General features: G+C 36.5%; 2 protein-coding genes across 4 annotated transcripts; one reads left to right on the forward strand and one right to left on the reverse strand.

Moving 5' to 3' along the window:
* Positions 1-235: 235 nt before the first annotated feature.
* LOC113272742 lies at positions 236-4,766 on the reverse strand. Its single transcript, XM_026522540.1, has 5 exons — positions 4,717-4,766; positions 2,430-2,518; positions 1,578-2,366; positions 1,419-1,535; positions 236-1,044 (listed from the first exon to the last, which is right to left on the reverse strand). Exons 1-5 carry the CDS (start codon positions 4,764-4,766, stop codon positions 236-238), a joined length of 1,854 nt encoding a protein of 617 aa, XP_026378325.1.
* Positions 4,767-6,104: 1,338 nt separating this feature from the next.
* LOC113276012 lies at positions 6,105-13,151 on the forward strand. 3 transcript variants are annotated; one of them, XM_026525603.1, is made up of 12 exons: positions 6,105-7,807; positions 8,337-8,449; positions 8,597-8,692; positions 8,976-9,045; positions 9,564-9,619; positions 10,444-10,494; positions 10,624-10,728; positions 10,911-10,955; positions 11,096-11,207; positions 11,898-12,100; positions 12,354-12,440; positions 12,775-13,151. In XM_026525603.1, exons 1-12 carry the CDS (start codon positions 6,937-6,939, stop codon positions 12,793-12,795), a joined length of 1,830 nt encoding a protein of 609 aa, XP_026381388.1. In that variant the 5' UTR covers positions 6,105-6,936; the 3' UTR covers positions 12,796-13,151. The 3 variants fall into 3 exon arrangements, 2 of the variants coding, with proteins under 2 accessions (XP_026381388.1, XP_026381389.1); XM_026525604.1 differs by having other exon boundaries at positions 11,898-11,966; XR_003323861.1 differs by having other exon boundaries at positions 11,898-12,440.
* Positions 13,152-14,878: the final 1,727 nt, after the last annotated feature.

Here is a 14,878-nt window from a genome sequence, read left to right on the forward strand (position 1 = left end):
GGAGCCAAAGAAGCTCCGCGACATCTACGACGGTTGTGAAGGCAAGTCTTCCACACTTACCACACTTCTTCTTCTTGCGAACATTCTCTCGACATCCCCTATACCTTGAAGTAGTTGGCCTTCCAGCTGACTCACGACCGCCATTATGAGGCAAAACATAACCTTCCTCATTGATTTCAGGCGTCCTCTCACTGTCGGGAATAGGATAGATAGGACGAGCATACATACCTCTATATTACTCGGTGGTATAATATGGTATGATGTATTTGTAAGGTTCATCTGGCCCAATCTGCAACATCGCTTTCATCGAATGGGTGCAAGGGAAACTATGCTTCTGCCACCAATTGCAAGTGCAAGTCTTAGCATCCAAGTCGAATAAGTGCTTTCCAGTAGGAGAAATGACCTCAAAAACTTTATCACTTGATCTTCGGAACTTGTAAAAACGGTAATCAGTCACCCTCTTGCTGAGCCTAGACTGCATCCGGGGAGTAAGCTTTCCATTCCACTTACCATACTCCACCTTTCTCTTGTAGTTCTTCTCCATTACATATGCACGAATATAATCAAGAATCTCAAATGCTGGAAGTCGCTTATCATGCTTAATCACACTGTTAAAACTCTCAGCAATGTTTGATGTGTTCTCACCAAACCTTTCTCCTAGAAACGCATGAGCATCCCAGTTCTGGAACGGAATCTTTATCATCCAATCAATAACTGAATCCAGCTTCAGATTTCTCATAGTCCTGGCAACAACATAAAACTTCTCATTTGTTAAGGCAGTGTAGCACTCTTCAAAAAGCTTCACAGCAGTTTGCCTACTCTTTCCCTTTGGAACAGGAACATTACCTTTCATGTGGTACAAACAGAAAGAATGAAAAGATTTTTGAAAGACAAGAGGGACATGCTTCAAAAGGCCAGCTCCACGGTCTGATGTGATGGTCAGTGGGCGGTCTTCACTGATAATACCCTTCAAATTGGTTAAGAACCATTCCCAACTGGCACAATTTTCACAGGGAACTATTCCAAATGTAACTGGATAGATCTCTACAACAAACAAATAAATACCAAAAATTCACAAAGTGACCAATAAAACTGAAAAACATGAACAAGTTACGGGGTGAACAACAAATATTATGTATCATGGAATCAACAAGTGAGACTATGGGATCAACAACTAACTTATGGGATATCAAAAACACATATTAGGGGATCAACAAAGTGAGATTATGGTATCAACAACTAACTTATGGGATCAACAACTAACTTATGGGATCAACAACTGAAATTATAAGATCAACAACACATATTAGAGGATCAACAAGTGAAACTATGAGATAAACAACAAAATTTATGGAAGTTATGCAATCAACATAAATACTTAATAATTAAAAAAATAGAAAAAAGATTAAAAAACATACCTTGGTTACCAGTTTTTCCGCAAGCAACCATAAGACCGCCCTTAAACTTCCCAGTGAGGAAAGTACAATCAATAAACAACATCTGACGACAGTACTTATTGAAACCAGTAATAGAAGCTTCAAAAGCAACAAAAAACCTCTAAAACTGCTTCGTTTCACCATCATACTCAAACTTGACGACGCTACCAAGATTATAACGTTCAATTGAATCTTTATACCAAAGAAGGTCTGAATAAGACTTGATGTCATCACCCCAAAGAAAATCTTTAGTGAACTTTAAACCATGGTATGCCTGACTATACGTGAGATCAATACCATATTCCAGATGGAGCAGATCTTGGACATCAGCTGCAGCCTTCTTCTTCTTTGATGCTCGAAATTCATCTACTAAGATATCCTTCAGAAAAGATTTCGTCATCCTGACTTTCGCGGGATCAGAAGAAGCTAAATCACATGAATGCTCTCCTTGAAACTTCTTGCACCGAAAGACACCTTTAGTATTAGCAACGAGAGATGCGTGAAACCTCCAGCCACAACTTTGACTTTCCTTGTTAATACACCGGACAGTGTAACGTTTCTTGTCACTCTTACGTACATCAAGTTTGTAACCACTATGATATTCGTACTTCTTAACACCATCACGAAAAATAATTTTACTCTCAAAAACATTCCCTACTCCAGTTAAGATGTTGGCCCAAGCATCTGATTTCTTGGGGACCCTTTTGACCAAAGATGAATCATCGGTCAAATCTTCTACAATAGCCACATCGTTGTTTGAAACACAACTTGATGATGATGAAGAAGGAGCAACATAAGAAGAAGATGGAACAAAATCAACAACAATTTTAAACTGGATGTTAAACTTCACCACATCGATACCTTTGGAGATGCAGTAGTGAATGAAAAAACTCAACTCCAAATCGTGATTGATCACATGTGATTTTCCATCTACAGTGTAACCAAAAAGTATGAGGTCTTCAGGGACATAAGGCCGTTATTGTTTCACCATACTAATCATCTCGCTAACAGTAGTTGACTCCAAAACAGCATGTGATACGGTCAAATTGGATAAAGTGAACTCTGCAACAACCATCTTTGGCCTGCAACAAACATAACAGATCAACAAAAATAAAGTTGATACAACAAAACTGTATCAACAATGAAAGTTGATACAACAAAACTGCATCAACAACCAGTATTGATACAATAAAAAAGCCATCAACAAAACATAATCAAAAATTCATCCACTAATTTGCATCAACAATGAAAGTTGATCCAACAAAAAAGCATCATAAAACCAATGTTGATACAAATAAAAGAGTCATCAACAAACATAATCAGAAATTTATCCAGGTTATTTGCATCAAAAAATGAAAGTTAATTCAACAAAACTGTATCAACAACAAATGTTGATACAAAATAATCTGGATAATGTACAAAACTTCAGTGTCAACAATGAAAAAAATATGTCAACAACAGCATGAACAACATCATAAAATGTTACTTCACATCACATTAGCATGCAATCAGTGCAAATGTGAACCTGCAACATGAAATACTACATAAACATACATGCTCCATGTTAAGAAAAATCACTGCAAACAATAAGAAAAGCATAAACCTAAACTAAGGTACAAATTCATTACGTCGCGCATCACTCGAGAGGCTGCGCCCCCTCGTGAAAGTTATATTCACTGTCGAATGTTAGATAGTAGACTAAGATATGAAAACAGATTTTATCAACACTAAATTGTAACTTCTAATTGATTACACTAACATCTAAGTAAGTTAAAATTATACCAAAACTGATTCATCCACACTCAGAATTCTAAAAAATAATTCTTCAAGACTCGGTATTATCCAAATAATAGCACTAATAATTCATCCACATAAATGCAAAAGTACATTAAAACAACAGAACATAAAAAGATCAACAAAACTTCATGAATTATAAAACTAACATTGAATCATGAGCAAATGTAAGTAAAAAAACAGAAATTCAAAAAACAAAAACCGGAAATTGCAGATTGAAGAATTGAATAATACCTGTTTCATAGATGAATAACAATTTCGAATTCAAATAATATGCAAATGAACCAATCAATCCAGTAGAATCAATCACAGAGAATTAAGCTTCCAAAAACTCGTTCTCTGCAACATAAAAAACAAAAAAAACTGAATTTTGATATTGAAGATTTAGAAACTACAAATTGAACATGGAAACATAATATAAATTTCTACTCATCTTAAATTACTAATCACCGTTATCAATTTGTTGCAGAAAAACAGATCGAGAAATTTCGATTGAATCTGTTGTTGATGAAGAAACTCAATTCAGATCTCAGATTTAACTGATCAAAGTATTAAATCACTAAAAATAGATTTAGTAGAAGAAGGAGATGATGAATGAGCTAAAAGAAAAACTTCTCGTGATTAAAAACCTAGAATTCGTAGAAAAGTTTTCGATTTTTTTTCTTCTGAGCTGACGAACTGATTTACTATCTCTCTCGAACTGATTCTCTCTATAAATCAATAAAAATAGGTTTATTAGAAGAGGAAGATGATGAATCAGCTGAAGGAACTGATTGAAAACCTGGATTTGTTAGAAATTTTTTCGAATTTCTGAGCTGAAGAACTGAATCTCTCTCTCTTAATCAGATTTTCTCTCTCTCTACAGATCTGTTTCTTTCCGTTGATAACTGTATTTCGGAATTAGAGTAATAATTATATGAAGGGTATAATTGTAATCTCATAAATTCCTTAATGGACCCCTAATGGGCTTTGGATGGAGAGGGGTATATTTATGTGAAAACTACATGGAGACCCATTGTTCGGATCTTTCCCACTGTGAAACCCACGCCCAGAAATCTGAAGACGCGCACCCATTTTCTAGGAAAAAATTATTCTCAAACCCATATTTTATAAAATTCTGTTTCGTTCTTTTTTCTTTTTCTTTTTCATCTTCAATTCCTTTTCTTCAACAACGCCACCAACCCATCATCCATCTTCTAATTTTGGATCAATTCGATTCAACACTCAGCAACCCATTCATCTTGTTAACCTCCACCTATTCACAGATTCAACCATTTGATCTTCAGAGCAGATCTATCTTCTTCTTTTGAGTTCAACAAGAAACCCATAATCATCTTCATATTCAAACCACCGACCCCTTATCAACAATGTCATCTCTATTTCTCAAGAACGCTGAAACCCTAACTTCAATTCCTTAATCCCATCTGTTGAGCAGCGACACAAAAATTCCCTTTTCAATTATGCTCAAACCCACACAAATTCGCACCAATCTTCACCCAGTTTCAGATCTGAAATCACACCCATTGATTGCTCCATCGTTTCTCTAAGTCATGGTAACAAACTAAACATCACCGATGTTTAAACAATCAAAGTATATTAGTCTGCTCACGAAAAAAATAGACGATTAAGGCTGTAGAAAAAGATAATTGAATCTCGTATGTGAAGAAAGTGTTCTCGTATGCCATTGCTTATCAATTCGTTTCCTTATCTTCTTCTTTAGCTGCTGTGCTGCTGTGAATAAGAGTTATGATTCAGAAGAGAATTCAGGGTTTGGAGAAGGACACAGTATAATATCTACGTTATGGTTGCCACACACTTTTAAGGATGAATACTTACAAACTATTAAAAGAGTAGAGATGAGTGGTTTGATGAAGGAAATAATATCTACGTTATGCAGATACTTTTTTCTTAGTATTGAAAACAACAAAAAACAAGGTTGCATCACTTGTTATGCACCTACAATAATATCTACATAACAAGTTATGCAGTCATGAAAGTAGATGCATAACCTGTTATGCATCCGAAAATATGACTGCATAATGCATTATGCATCGAGAAAATTGTTGCATAATCTTTTATGCATCGAGAAAATGGATGCATAACCTGATATGCATCATTTAAATATGGCTGCATAACGCATTATGCACCAATTATTTCAGTACGAACTAAAATCAACCAAAACAATGACTACATAACTTGTTATAGATGCATAACTTTGTTATGCAGATACATAACTTGTAATGCAGTCGAAAAAATGGTTGCATAATTCGTTATGCATCTGCATAATGTGTTATGCATCTTTTTTGGAGGCTGCATAATGAATACGCAGTCAGTTTTCGAAAGTTTTCCCTACAACGATGATCACCTCCGACTTTTTCGTGAAAACCAAAAATTTGATATTGTTATTTGTACTCGTTGCGTAACTCTCTTTAAAAGATTTCCAACGATATAAAATTTGTAAAATTCCAAGGCGCAGATTTTTAGATATGTTATATCCAAGTTGCGTTGCCAATTATACCCCTGAAAAATTAGGATGCATAACGAGTTATCCCTGAAAAAACAGTATGCATAACACGTCATGTGGATGCATAAACCGTCATGCAGACAAGTTTTAATAATTTCGGATAATTATGGGTGTCACAGAAATATTTATGGGTGTCACGGTATCCAAAATTAATTGTGAGTCTGACGATGAGAATATTTTTTGTTTGAGTCTCCCCCTCATTTTTCCTATATTTATTGTATGACAAGAACAATTGTGAAGCCCATGAAAAAGAAGGACATTTATATAATTCCCACTTGATACCCTCCTAATATGCCGGTACCGCATTAGCAGTGTTTCAATTCACGTCAGAAGCCAAAATATTACTGACCTACAATAAAACAAGGCTCCCGAAGTGCCAGAGTACCAAGAAAAAATATTTCCTCTCTTTTCTTTCTACAATCCCCGCCCAATTCAGTCTCCAAACCCTAATTTCAATTCGTTCGTCTCAGTTCGATTCTTTGGTAAAACTCAATTTTATGAGCTCAAAATCTTTTCAAGATGGACGATTCATGGAGGTATCAACCAATTCAAGGTAATAATATCTGTCCTAGTTGTTCAACTCCTCATTATCCATTCTGCTCTCATAATCAACCACCACTCCCTTTAGATCGTAATGGTTATGGACCTCCAATTCATCACCACCACCACCACCACCACCATCAAAGACCTTATTTTGATCCTTACCGTGATAGTAATAGTCGTGTTAGGCCACCGCCCCCAAGTTATGGCAATCTAAATGATGTTTCTTGGAATAGTAGTAATCATGTAAGAAAGTACCCAGAACCGGTAATAGGGGTGAATGGGTTTACGTCGAGTTATGATTACGGTAATAGTGGAGAATTTTTTGAGAGTGAGAGAATGAATAAGAGGATTAAGGTTGATAACAATATGAATCCGGGTTAGATTGGACCAGCGCCAGCGCCACCGCCACCGCCACCGCCACCGGTTGTTGGTGATTATAATTTGAATGCTAATGGAGCTTATAAGGATGATGAGCGTAGGTTGGGTTTAGTTAGGCAACATGGGGGAAATAGTAGCGTTCATCCTGGGGGATTAGGTGGAGGTGAAGCAAGGGGAAGTGATTGGATTCCGAGGCCACCAAGTAACAATGGAGCAACTAATTTTCATGATACGGGGTTTGGTTCTGTTGATCAGCAACGTATGGGTAGTGAAACAAATGGGTTTCATCCTGGGTTTACATCTGTTGATCATTGGAGTGACAACCATTTGAAGCCACCTTCCGCTCAGAGCTATGAAGCTAGTGTTTTCCAAACAGGTGCTCCTAACTATAATCCTTCCACGCAGCAAGGTCAGGATTTTGCAGTTGTACATGAAGAAAAAGGATTTCAGCATATGAATCAGAGGGAGGTGTATTATCAGAACAAACAGCATGGAGACATAATTCAGCAGCCAAATGTTTCCTACGGTGCATCTTATCCAGGCACTCAAGCTTCTCAAGGGGAATTTCGTGCCAACAGTTACCAACCCCTCCAGTCAAAAGATACTGAACCGACAAAAGGCCTTCGATCTAATTTAACGAGTTGGCAGATGTCTCCGGCATCATATTTGCCGAATCAAGATCTCCATTACCATGGACATACACGTGATTTACGACATTCGGTTGAAGTTAAACCTTCGCAGTTGGAGGGAATTCAGAAACCTCATAATTTCCCTCTTGCAGATAAATTTGGTGCCTCAAATAGCTGGGAGCATGCACCTCAGACATTTGGTGTTCAGCCTCCTCTACCTCCTGGACCACCCCCACCTCTACCAGTGGACCCACCAGGTCCACCTCTATTACACATGCAAGCTACAACTTCAGCAAACATGACGCCCTCCCTGTATCCAATTCCAGTAGGTTCTTTTGATGCTCCACATTCATTGCTGTCACCAGCTTATAAAACCCAGTCTTTTCCATTGAAGCATCCATCACCAGACAAACCAAAGCACATTGATGCCTCTCTCTTACTTCGACAGCCTCATCGAGCTACTCGTCCTGATCATATTGTTATTATTCTTCGGGGGCTTCCAGGTAACTTGTTTGCTATATCTCGTTGCGCGACATGTGCTTTATACTTATGCATTCCCTTTTTTCTTTATTTTAAGCTCAACCTATATACTTTTGTTTTAAACAAGAAGTCAAGTTATACGTAAATAGAGTGTGTTAGTAAGAGGTTCCTTCATGCCCAGTGTCTGTGTTGGGTAGCTTGGGTCTCTTCTGGTTTAGCTTAAAGGGTCCTGGTGTCGTACATGTTAGATTTGAATAAGGACAACTGCACTTGATAGAAGGCGGTTATTGTTTTATTCAAGTGGCGATGAGCCATCTTGGTGATTCTTCTGACCCCCCATTTTCTTGCTTGATTGTTTTTTTCTTTCTCATTAGTGTTTTCCTGCGAGGGTTTTTCCCGTTTTCCTTTTGCTTGATCAATGTTTTGTTTTGTTGATCGAAAAAGATAAAATATTTGCGAGGATTCGTGGCCTCAATGCCTCATCATGGGCCCTATGCCACAAAATGTACCAAAATTTTGTTCCAAACATGAAAATTGAAGTGTTTCTTCCAGGTAGTGGAAAAAGCTATTTGGCAAAGATGTTACGTGATCTAGAAGTTGAAAATGGTGGTCGCGCTCCACGAATACATTCTATGGATGATTATTTCATGAATGAAGTTGAAAAGGTTAGATATCTGCTTCACTTTGCTTTATATATTTTTTTTCTCCTTCCTAGTGTTGAATATAGATTTATGTCGTATAGCTCCATCTTTTTCAATCTATTATCTTTGTATTGTTTTTCACTCTTACAAATTAATATCACTTTTATAAAGGTTGACGAACGCGACGAATCTAAAACTGCTAAAGGCAGAAGAAAAACAGATACAAGGAAGGTGATGGAATATTGTTATGAACCTGAAATGGAAGAGGTGATTCCGCTTTCTTGTAATCTACATTATTAATAGCTAATAAATTTGTGATGCTATTTTTGCACTAGTGAAGTTTGTCTGCAAAACTTCTAACAAAATTTGAGAAACCCAGCACTTCTACCTCCTGTTTTAAATCTTTGTTCTGCTCCTAAACTTATTAATTTTCTGTGTTATGATCACATTATAATCCTTTTATATTTATACTTACCTTAAATTTTATAAATGGTTTTCTATGACTTGTTACTTTATAATGAATTCTTAGAATTATCTACTACTGCGACAGGCTTACCGGGCAAGCATGTTGAAAGCATTTAGGAAGACCCTGGAGGACGGTAGCTTCACCTTTATTATTGGTATGAATCTTATATACAAACTGTAAAAGTTTCACAAAACAAACTCCTTAAAATCCCGCACCATGTTAATGTTTCTTCTTCTACTGTGTTTCACACCTACTGCCTTTTATTATTGCTATGTTCTGTACCTGTTCCAAGGTTTGCTAAGACTCGTCCTTTGGTGTAAAAGTGATCCAGCATTATGCTCAAGTAGTTTTAAGGTGTAAAAGTGGAGATATTCAGGGCCTTATATCTTGGTTTTGGGTCACCGACTTAAAACATATCCATTATCTCCACTATTGTGCGTATATTACTATTCGTAAGTGTCTAGAAAATTTGTTAGAGTAAGATGTAGAGGATTAATTACTAAGAGCGAAACCAAGTTAACGTCCCTCATTGTATCAGCACTCATTTGTCTTAGTGTGGTTTTGGGTAAGATGTGGGATGTGGTGCCTCTGCACTGGCTTCATTTTCACTAATTACATGCAGTTTGTTCGGAAATTGACCTTTTGTTTGGTGGTATGTGTTCCTCGTCTTAGTGGATGACCGCAATCTGCGGGTAGCCGATTTTGCTCAATTTTTGGCAACTGCTAAGGTATAACCTCAATTCTCTTTTTACACCTGTGAAGTTTTTTGAGTCTGTCTGTTGCCTGTTTTATGTGAGGAGACAGTTCTAAGAATAATGCTGGCGCTGGCCACTGCGACATAGTATGTTTATTTGGTTCATCTATTACGGCTGCTAATTTCACCATTTATCTTTTTGAATTACTCGATACATCACCTCCAAATTTATTGATAGAAAAGAACAAACTACATTGTTGGATTATCATTTTTTTTTCCTCTAGTTTCCCCCGTGAGTGGTCATTTTGACGGTGATATATTGTTTCCTAAACCTGTTTTTGGAAGTGAGAAGTTGGGGTAATTGCTAACTTGAAAGCATAGACACAATAATTCTCTTAATTGAGGTCCTGATGAGTGAATGTTGGTTTGATACTTGCGGTAGTCATTGCTAGGACCCAAAATTTTCAGGCAAGCTTTTGGGTGGAAGGTTACTGAACTAGTGGGAATACGTGCTAGCTTCGTTTTTCTCTGTTCTTAAATTTTGCTGCCATCACCAAGTTGTTCGAACTTAAAGAAAATCTACTCTACCTTCTTGATTGTATTATGGTCACAGACTTCAGTCTGAATGCTTTCTAAAATTTGCAAAAGAACAACCTCAAAACATAATTATAGTGGATTATCTGGCATAACATTTGTGGTATATCTGTCTTTGAAGACCCAACACGTGTAAACTCATTCACAGTTTGTGTTTGATGCTGATCTCTTTTATTCTATTAATACAAGGTTGTGGAACTTTTGGTGATAAACTTGCTCTTTATGTCTCGTTACACATGCTCATTGTTTCTTTTTGTGTAACAGAGGACGGGTTATGAAGTTTACCTGCTGGAAGCTGCGTATAAGGATCCCATGGTGATTAATTTTTTTATGAATGCAATTTTTAAATAATACTTCTTCCTAGTGGATGTGTGTTGAAAAGAAGCAAATTTTTAGCTGGTACCCTTGTTCCCTTATCACAATGTAATTTTGGTCAAATGACAGGGCTGCGCTGCTCGGAACGTGCATGGTTTCACTTCAGATCACATTCAGAAAATGGCAACATTGTGGGAGGAAGCTCCACCTTTATACTTGCAACTAGATACCAAGGTTTGTTTAGTTGTTTTTATATTTAAAGAAAAAGGAGATAAAGCACATTCGTTTTCTTGGAAGACGAGAACATTTACAGAAATATGCTAGTAAAGTCTTCATTGCATACTTGGTTTTCATATACATTGATTCATGAGTTCTATGCTGAAATTGTATCGAAATATTTTTTGCTGCCATAACAGTCACTTATCCGCGGAGATGGTCCAAACGAGAGTGAGATCCAAGAGGTAGCAACTGTGAATTAATTACTAATGCATTCCAATCTTGTTAAATGTTTATGATCTACTTATTAGAAATTGATGGATAGGTTGGTTTTGTGAATGGTCAACTAGCCCGCTTCAACATTTTTTTCTGCTGTGCGGCACAGGTGGACATGGATATGGAAGAAGATGTGGCATGTGATGAAGGCTCAGCTAAGTTGCAGGATCCAGGTTCTTTGAGGACAATGGAACCATTGATAAAAGATGATGCAACTGATGGTATGTTTTATGATACTGTGTATGTTTTGCTATGTGCTATTAATTAACAATGAGGGGAGTTAAGTTTTTATCTTCATTTGTTTCTCATGAGGAAGTTAACAGACATTTTATTCTTTTGGGAGTTTCCATTTAACTATGAGTTGGTCGTATATAAGATACTCCCTCCGTCCCTATTATATAGGCGGATTTAGCAAAATCTCTTAGATCAAGAAATTATCTTGATTTCTTAAATATGCATCTACTTTCCTGTTTTAACCTTTGTCTTGTTCCTAATACAATTATCAATGCACAATAAATAAGGGCATATATAAGAAAAACTCATCTTGGAATTGTTATTCCGCCTATTTAGCGGGGCTACAAAAACTGAAAACTCTGCCTATATCTTGGGGACGGAGGGAGTATATTTTATATGATTTGAAGTTCAAGTTCAATAGAGTTAGACGTTTTAATAGTTGGTGATTCTTTTGCTAAGAGAATCTTTTAGATGAAGTAAAATCTCTAAAATGTCTCTCTTCTCTTACACAAAGCTTATCAATATAAAGCCATTAGAAACAAGGCCTGTATAAGCCTCTTTAGTTTCTTTTTCAAGGACCTGTGTTAACAAGGTTTTTGGATTACCTACTGTTGTATAATTAACATTTGTTCAGATTAAATTTTTCCTTTTCTATTTTCATCATTCTTTTTCTGTAGGTTCGCTCAATGATGGAGATAGATGGCACGATGAAGGCAATGATGATTCAACAGGTGTAAAAGAACTAGGTAGGAGTAAATGGTCTCTTGATGAGGATGAATATACTGAAAGACCTAGGGGACCTAAAGGGAAGTTGAATGCTCCCTCTGGGTTACTTAAACCATATAGCATGAAAAAGAAATCTGTGCATTGGGGTGACCAGGTAATAAATAAATGCATGGCAACATTTTTATGTATATTAAAGGTCTTTATGTGTAAAATGCTGGATCATATTCTGGTTACAAAGGTTACTGAACTTCTAGATTGCAACATCTCTAGGCTTGCGTAACATGTCTTGGCATGACACATCTCTGTTAGCATATCAAGTGCTTATCTTTGTTTTACAATTGCAATGTCGATTTGAGTTTGTTTGTTGTCTTCGTTTATCTCATTCTTTTTTTGGCTTTTCGGAACAGGGAAGCATAACTGGTTTTTCCATTGGGGCAGCAAAAAAATCAAGCATGAAATCCTTAGTAATTGGGCCTGGTGCTGGTTACAACTTGGTGAGTAACCTTTTTTGCTGTTGCTCATTCAATTTGTTTATGGTTTAGCCTTCTTCTACCCTTTCGTGTGGTTGTTGACTTGTTGCTTGTTCAGTTTCTATACGGCTAAGTTTAGTACCATCGTTTATTTACAGTTTAGGTTGTCACGTAATACTTTTCAACCTTCTGTTGTTCTATATGAAAAGTGAGGATTCCCTGTTCGGAGTTTCTTGTTTGTTTAAACCATATCACAAATCCTAATGAAGGTTCATATGAACACTCTGTGGTGTGCTCAATTTATTTTATGTTAGTTGTCAATCTAAACAATAATCCGGTTATTTTGAAACACCCGCAGAAGGTCAAATCCAGTAAGTGAAGAAGTGAAGAGTGGAAATGAGTCTAGTTGGGGAACTAAAAGCAGTGTGTTCCAAGAGCATATACGTGCAGAGCGTGAATCCTTCAGAGCTGTATTTGATAGAAGACGTCACATAATTCAGGGGATTGATGCTGAAGTTGAATGACAACCAAATTGATTACGCCTGTGCTCAACCTATGGCCCGTAGGCTTGATATTATGCTTAGATTGATTTGTTTATTTGTATTGTACTATTGTACACTTGGGTTTTTACACGCTAAGTTATTCTGCAAAATCCTTTTAGTTTTGTACAAAAAGAAAATACATTTGTTTGTATACGAAGTTGGTATTTAATTGATGAAATCCTCTGATGATTAATTGATTTGTGAAATCCGAAGACCAACGGCAACGGAAGAAATTATCATAATATTGTTAACAAACTTATTTCAGTCGAAGATTTTTTTTTTTTTGATACTTTAAGAAAAATTCATTAAGCAGAATTAAAATCTACACTGTTCATATCTTTCAATATTGCAGTAGCAATAAAACGTGAGAAATTTTAAAAATTTCTAGCGGGCCATATGGGTAGCTGAACTTAGCTTTGTTTATTTGAACACCTAAGAACTTAATCTTGATGCACACATGTAAGTGTTTGAATGATCAATGAAGTCTTAGAAGTGTTTGGGAGAGTTCTAGCAATGCTGAACATATTTAAAAAATAAGTTTTTAAGCATTTGCTAAAATCTGCTGGGACAGTTGGAACAACGGTTCCTGAACCGTAAGGCTTGTTCACGAGTCAGGGTGCAACGGTTTGTGAACCAGGTTCGCCAACCCTACAAGACTACCGAACTCAGTTGACCATGGTTCGTGAACCGGGTTCGCCAACTGCTAGCCTAAAATACCAATGTAAAAAATTCAGTTCACATTGGTTCGTGATTTGTTCCCAACTGAACTCACGGTTTACAAACTGGTTCTCCAACCTTCCTTGTATTTCTAAAACCTAGATATCTATGGTTTGCGAACTGGTTCGCCAACCTACCCTGAGCAGAAATATCAGTAGTTCTGAATTTCCTCTCTTATGATGTTTAAAACATTCCCAAATGATAAAATCATTTGCATGGGCAAGTTTCAGTTGATCCACAAATTAATTCACAAACAATAAATTGCTTAGAACTAATATTATTAAGGACCATTGAACATCTTTGCTAAATCCTATTTCGAGATTTTAACAAGACAAGCTTGACTCAAAACTTCTTCTTTGTTAATCTACCAAAAGTTATACGACATCGTTTCAACAGATAGAATGGTAAGATAGTGAGTAAAATAGAATGGTTCAGTCTTTACATACCTAATACAGAAGTTCTCCAAATGTCTTCGTCGATCTTCAGTCTTCAAGGGTGATGTCTGATACTCAACTACGGAATTCTAACCTAGTCCGAGACTTGGCTTAGTGGACTAGAAATCAAGATATAGTTTTGATCATCTAGCATTGACAACAAGCTTGCGATAGCAAAACTTGTGGGTTCAACCGATCATTGCTCCAATAATCTCCCCCTTTGTCAATTTAAGTGATAAAACTATTCAATACATATGGATTCAAAAATAGATAAACTTTTCAGCTTAATCCACTATGCTTGATTTCCTTGGTTCTTCAACACACTTCTTGAATTCTTCGTACTTCAAGTTCTTCTATGATTCTGCATGTGTTCGTGTAGCACCTTTGTTGTTGAAGATCCGTAGCGATGACATCTTATGAGAATACTCAAAAAGAGCTTTGTTAGAATGAGGTAATCACACTCTACTAATTGGTTGTTATACAAAAACATAGTATTTTTACCTTCCTCAAAGTTCAATTGCACCACAACTTCGAAGCAATACCACGATGATAGGTTCTCCCCCTTAGTCAATACATACTACTTTTGCAAAATAGGTAAAGCCTATACAACGATAATCCACTCCCCCTTATATGATCCTCCGAAAAGACATAACTAATGTAGTAAGAAACTACTTAATAATTCTCCCCATTTTTGTTAACAAAATTGGCAAAGGTGAAAAATCGGGATCACAATGAATTAAACAAAAGAGTTTCAAGGCTAGAGAACACA

This window comes from Papaver somniferum, chromosome 4 (genome assembly GCF_003573695.1).
Source record: "Papaver somniferum cultivar HN1 chromosome 4, ASM357369v1, whole genome shotgun sequence".
Lineage (NCBI taxonomy): Eukaryota > Viridiplantae > Streptophyta > Magnoliopsida > Ranunculales > Papaveraceae > Papaver > Papaver somniferum.

Bases quoted from the DNA above. Each gene is read 5' to 3' on its own strand.
- LOC113272742 (XM_026522540.1), bottom strand. From the start codon at position 4,766: ATGGAGCAATCAATGGGTGTGATTTCAGATCTGAAACTGGGTGAAGAT. The intron at 2,367-2,429 runs GTATGGTGAAAC...GTTACACTGTAG, and splicing joins TACTGTTAGCGAGATGATTA to ATGGAAAATCACATGTGATC. The intron at 1,045-1,418 runs GTATGTTTTTTA...TGTTTGTTGTAG, and splicing joins CGGAAAAACTGGTAACCAAG to AGATCTATCCAGTTACATTT.
- LOC113276012 (XM_026525603.1), top strand. From the start codon at position 6,937: ATGGGTAGTGAAACAAATGGGTTTCATCCTGGGTTTACATCTGTTGAT. The intron at 8,693-8,975 runs GTGATTCCGCTT...CTACTGCGACAG, and splicing joins ATGAACCTGAAATGGAAGAG to GCTTACCGGGCAAGCATGTT. The intron at 9,620-10,443 runs GTATAACCTCAA...TTTGTGTAACAG, and splicing joins AATTTTTGGCAACTGCTAAG to AGGACGGGTTATGAAGTTTA.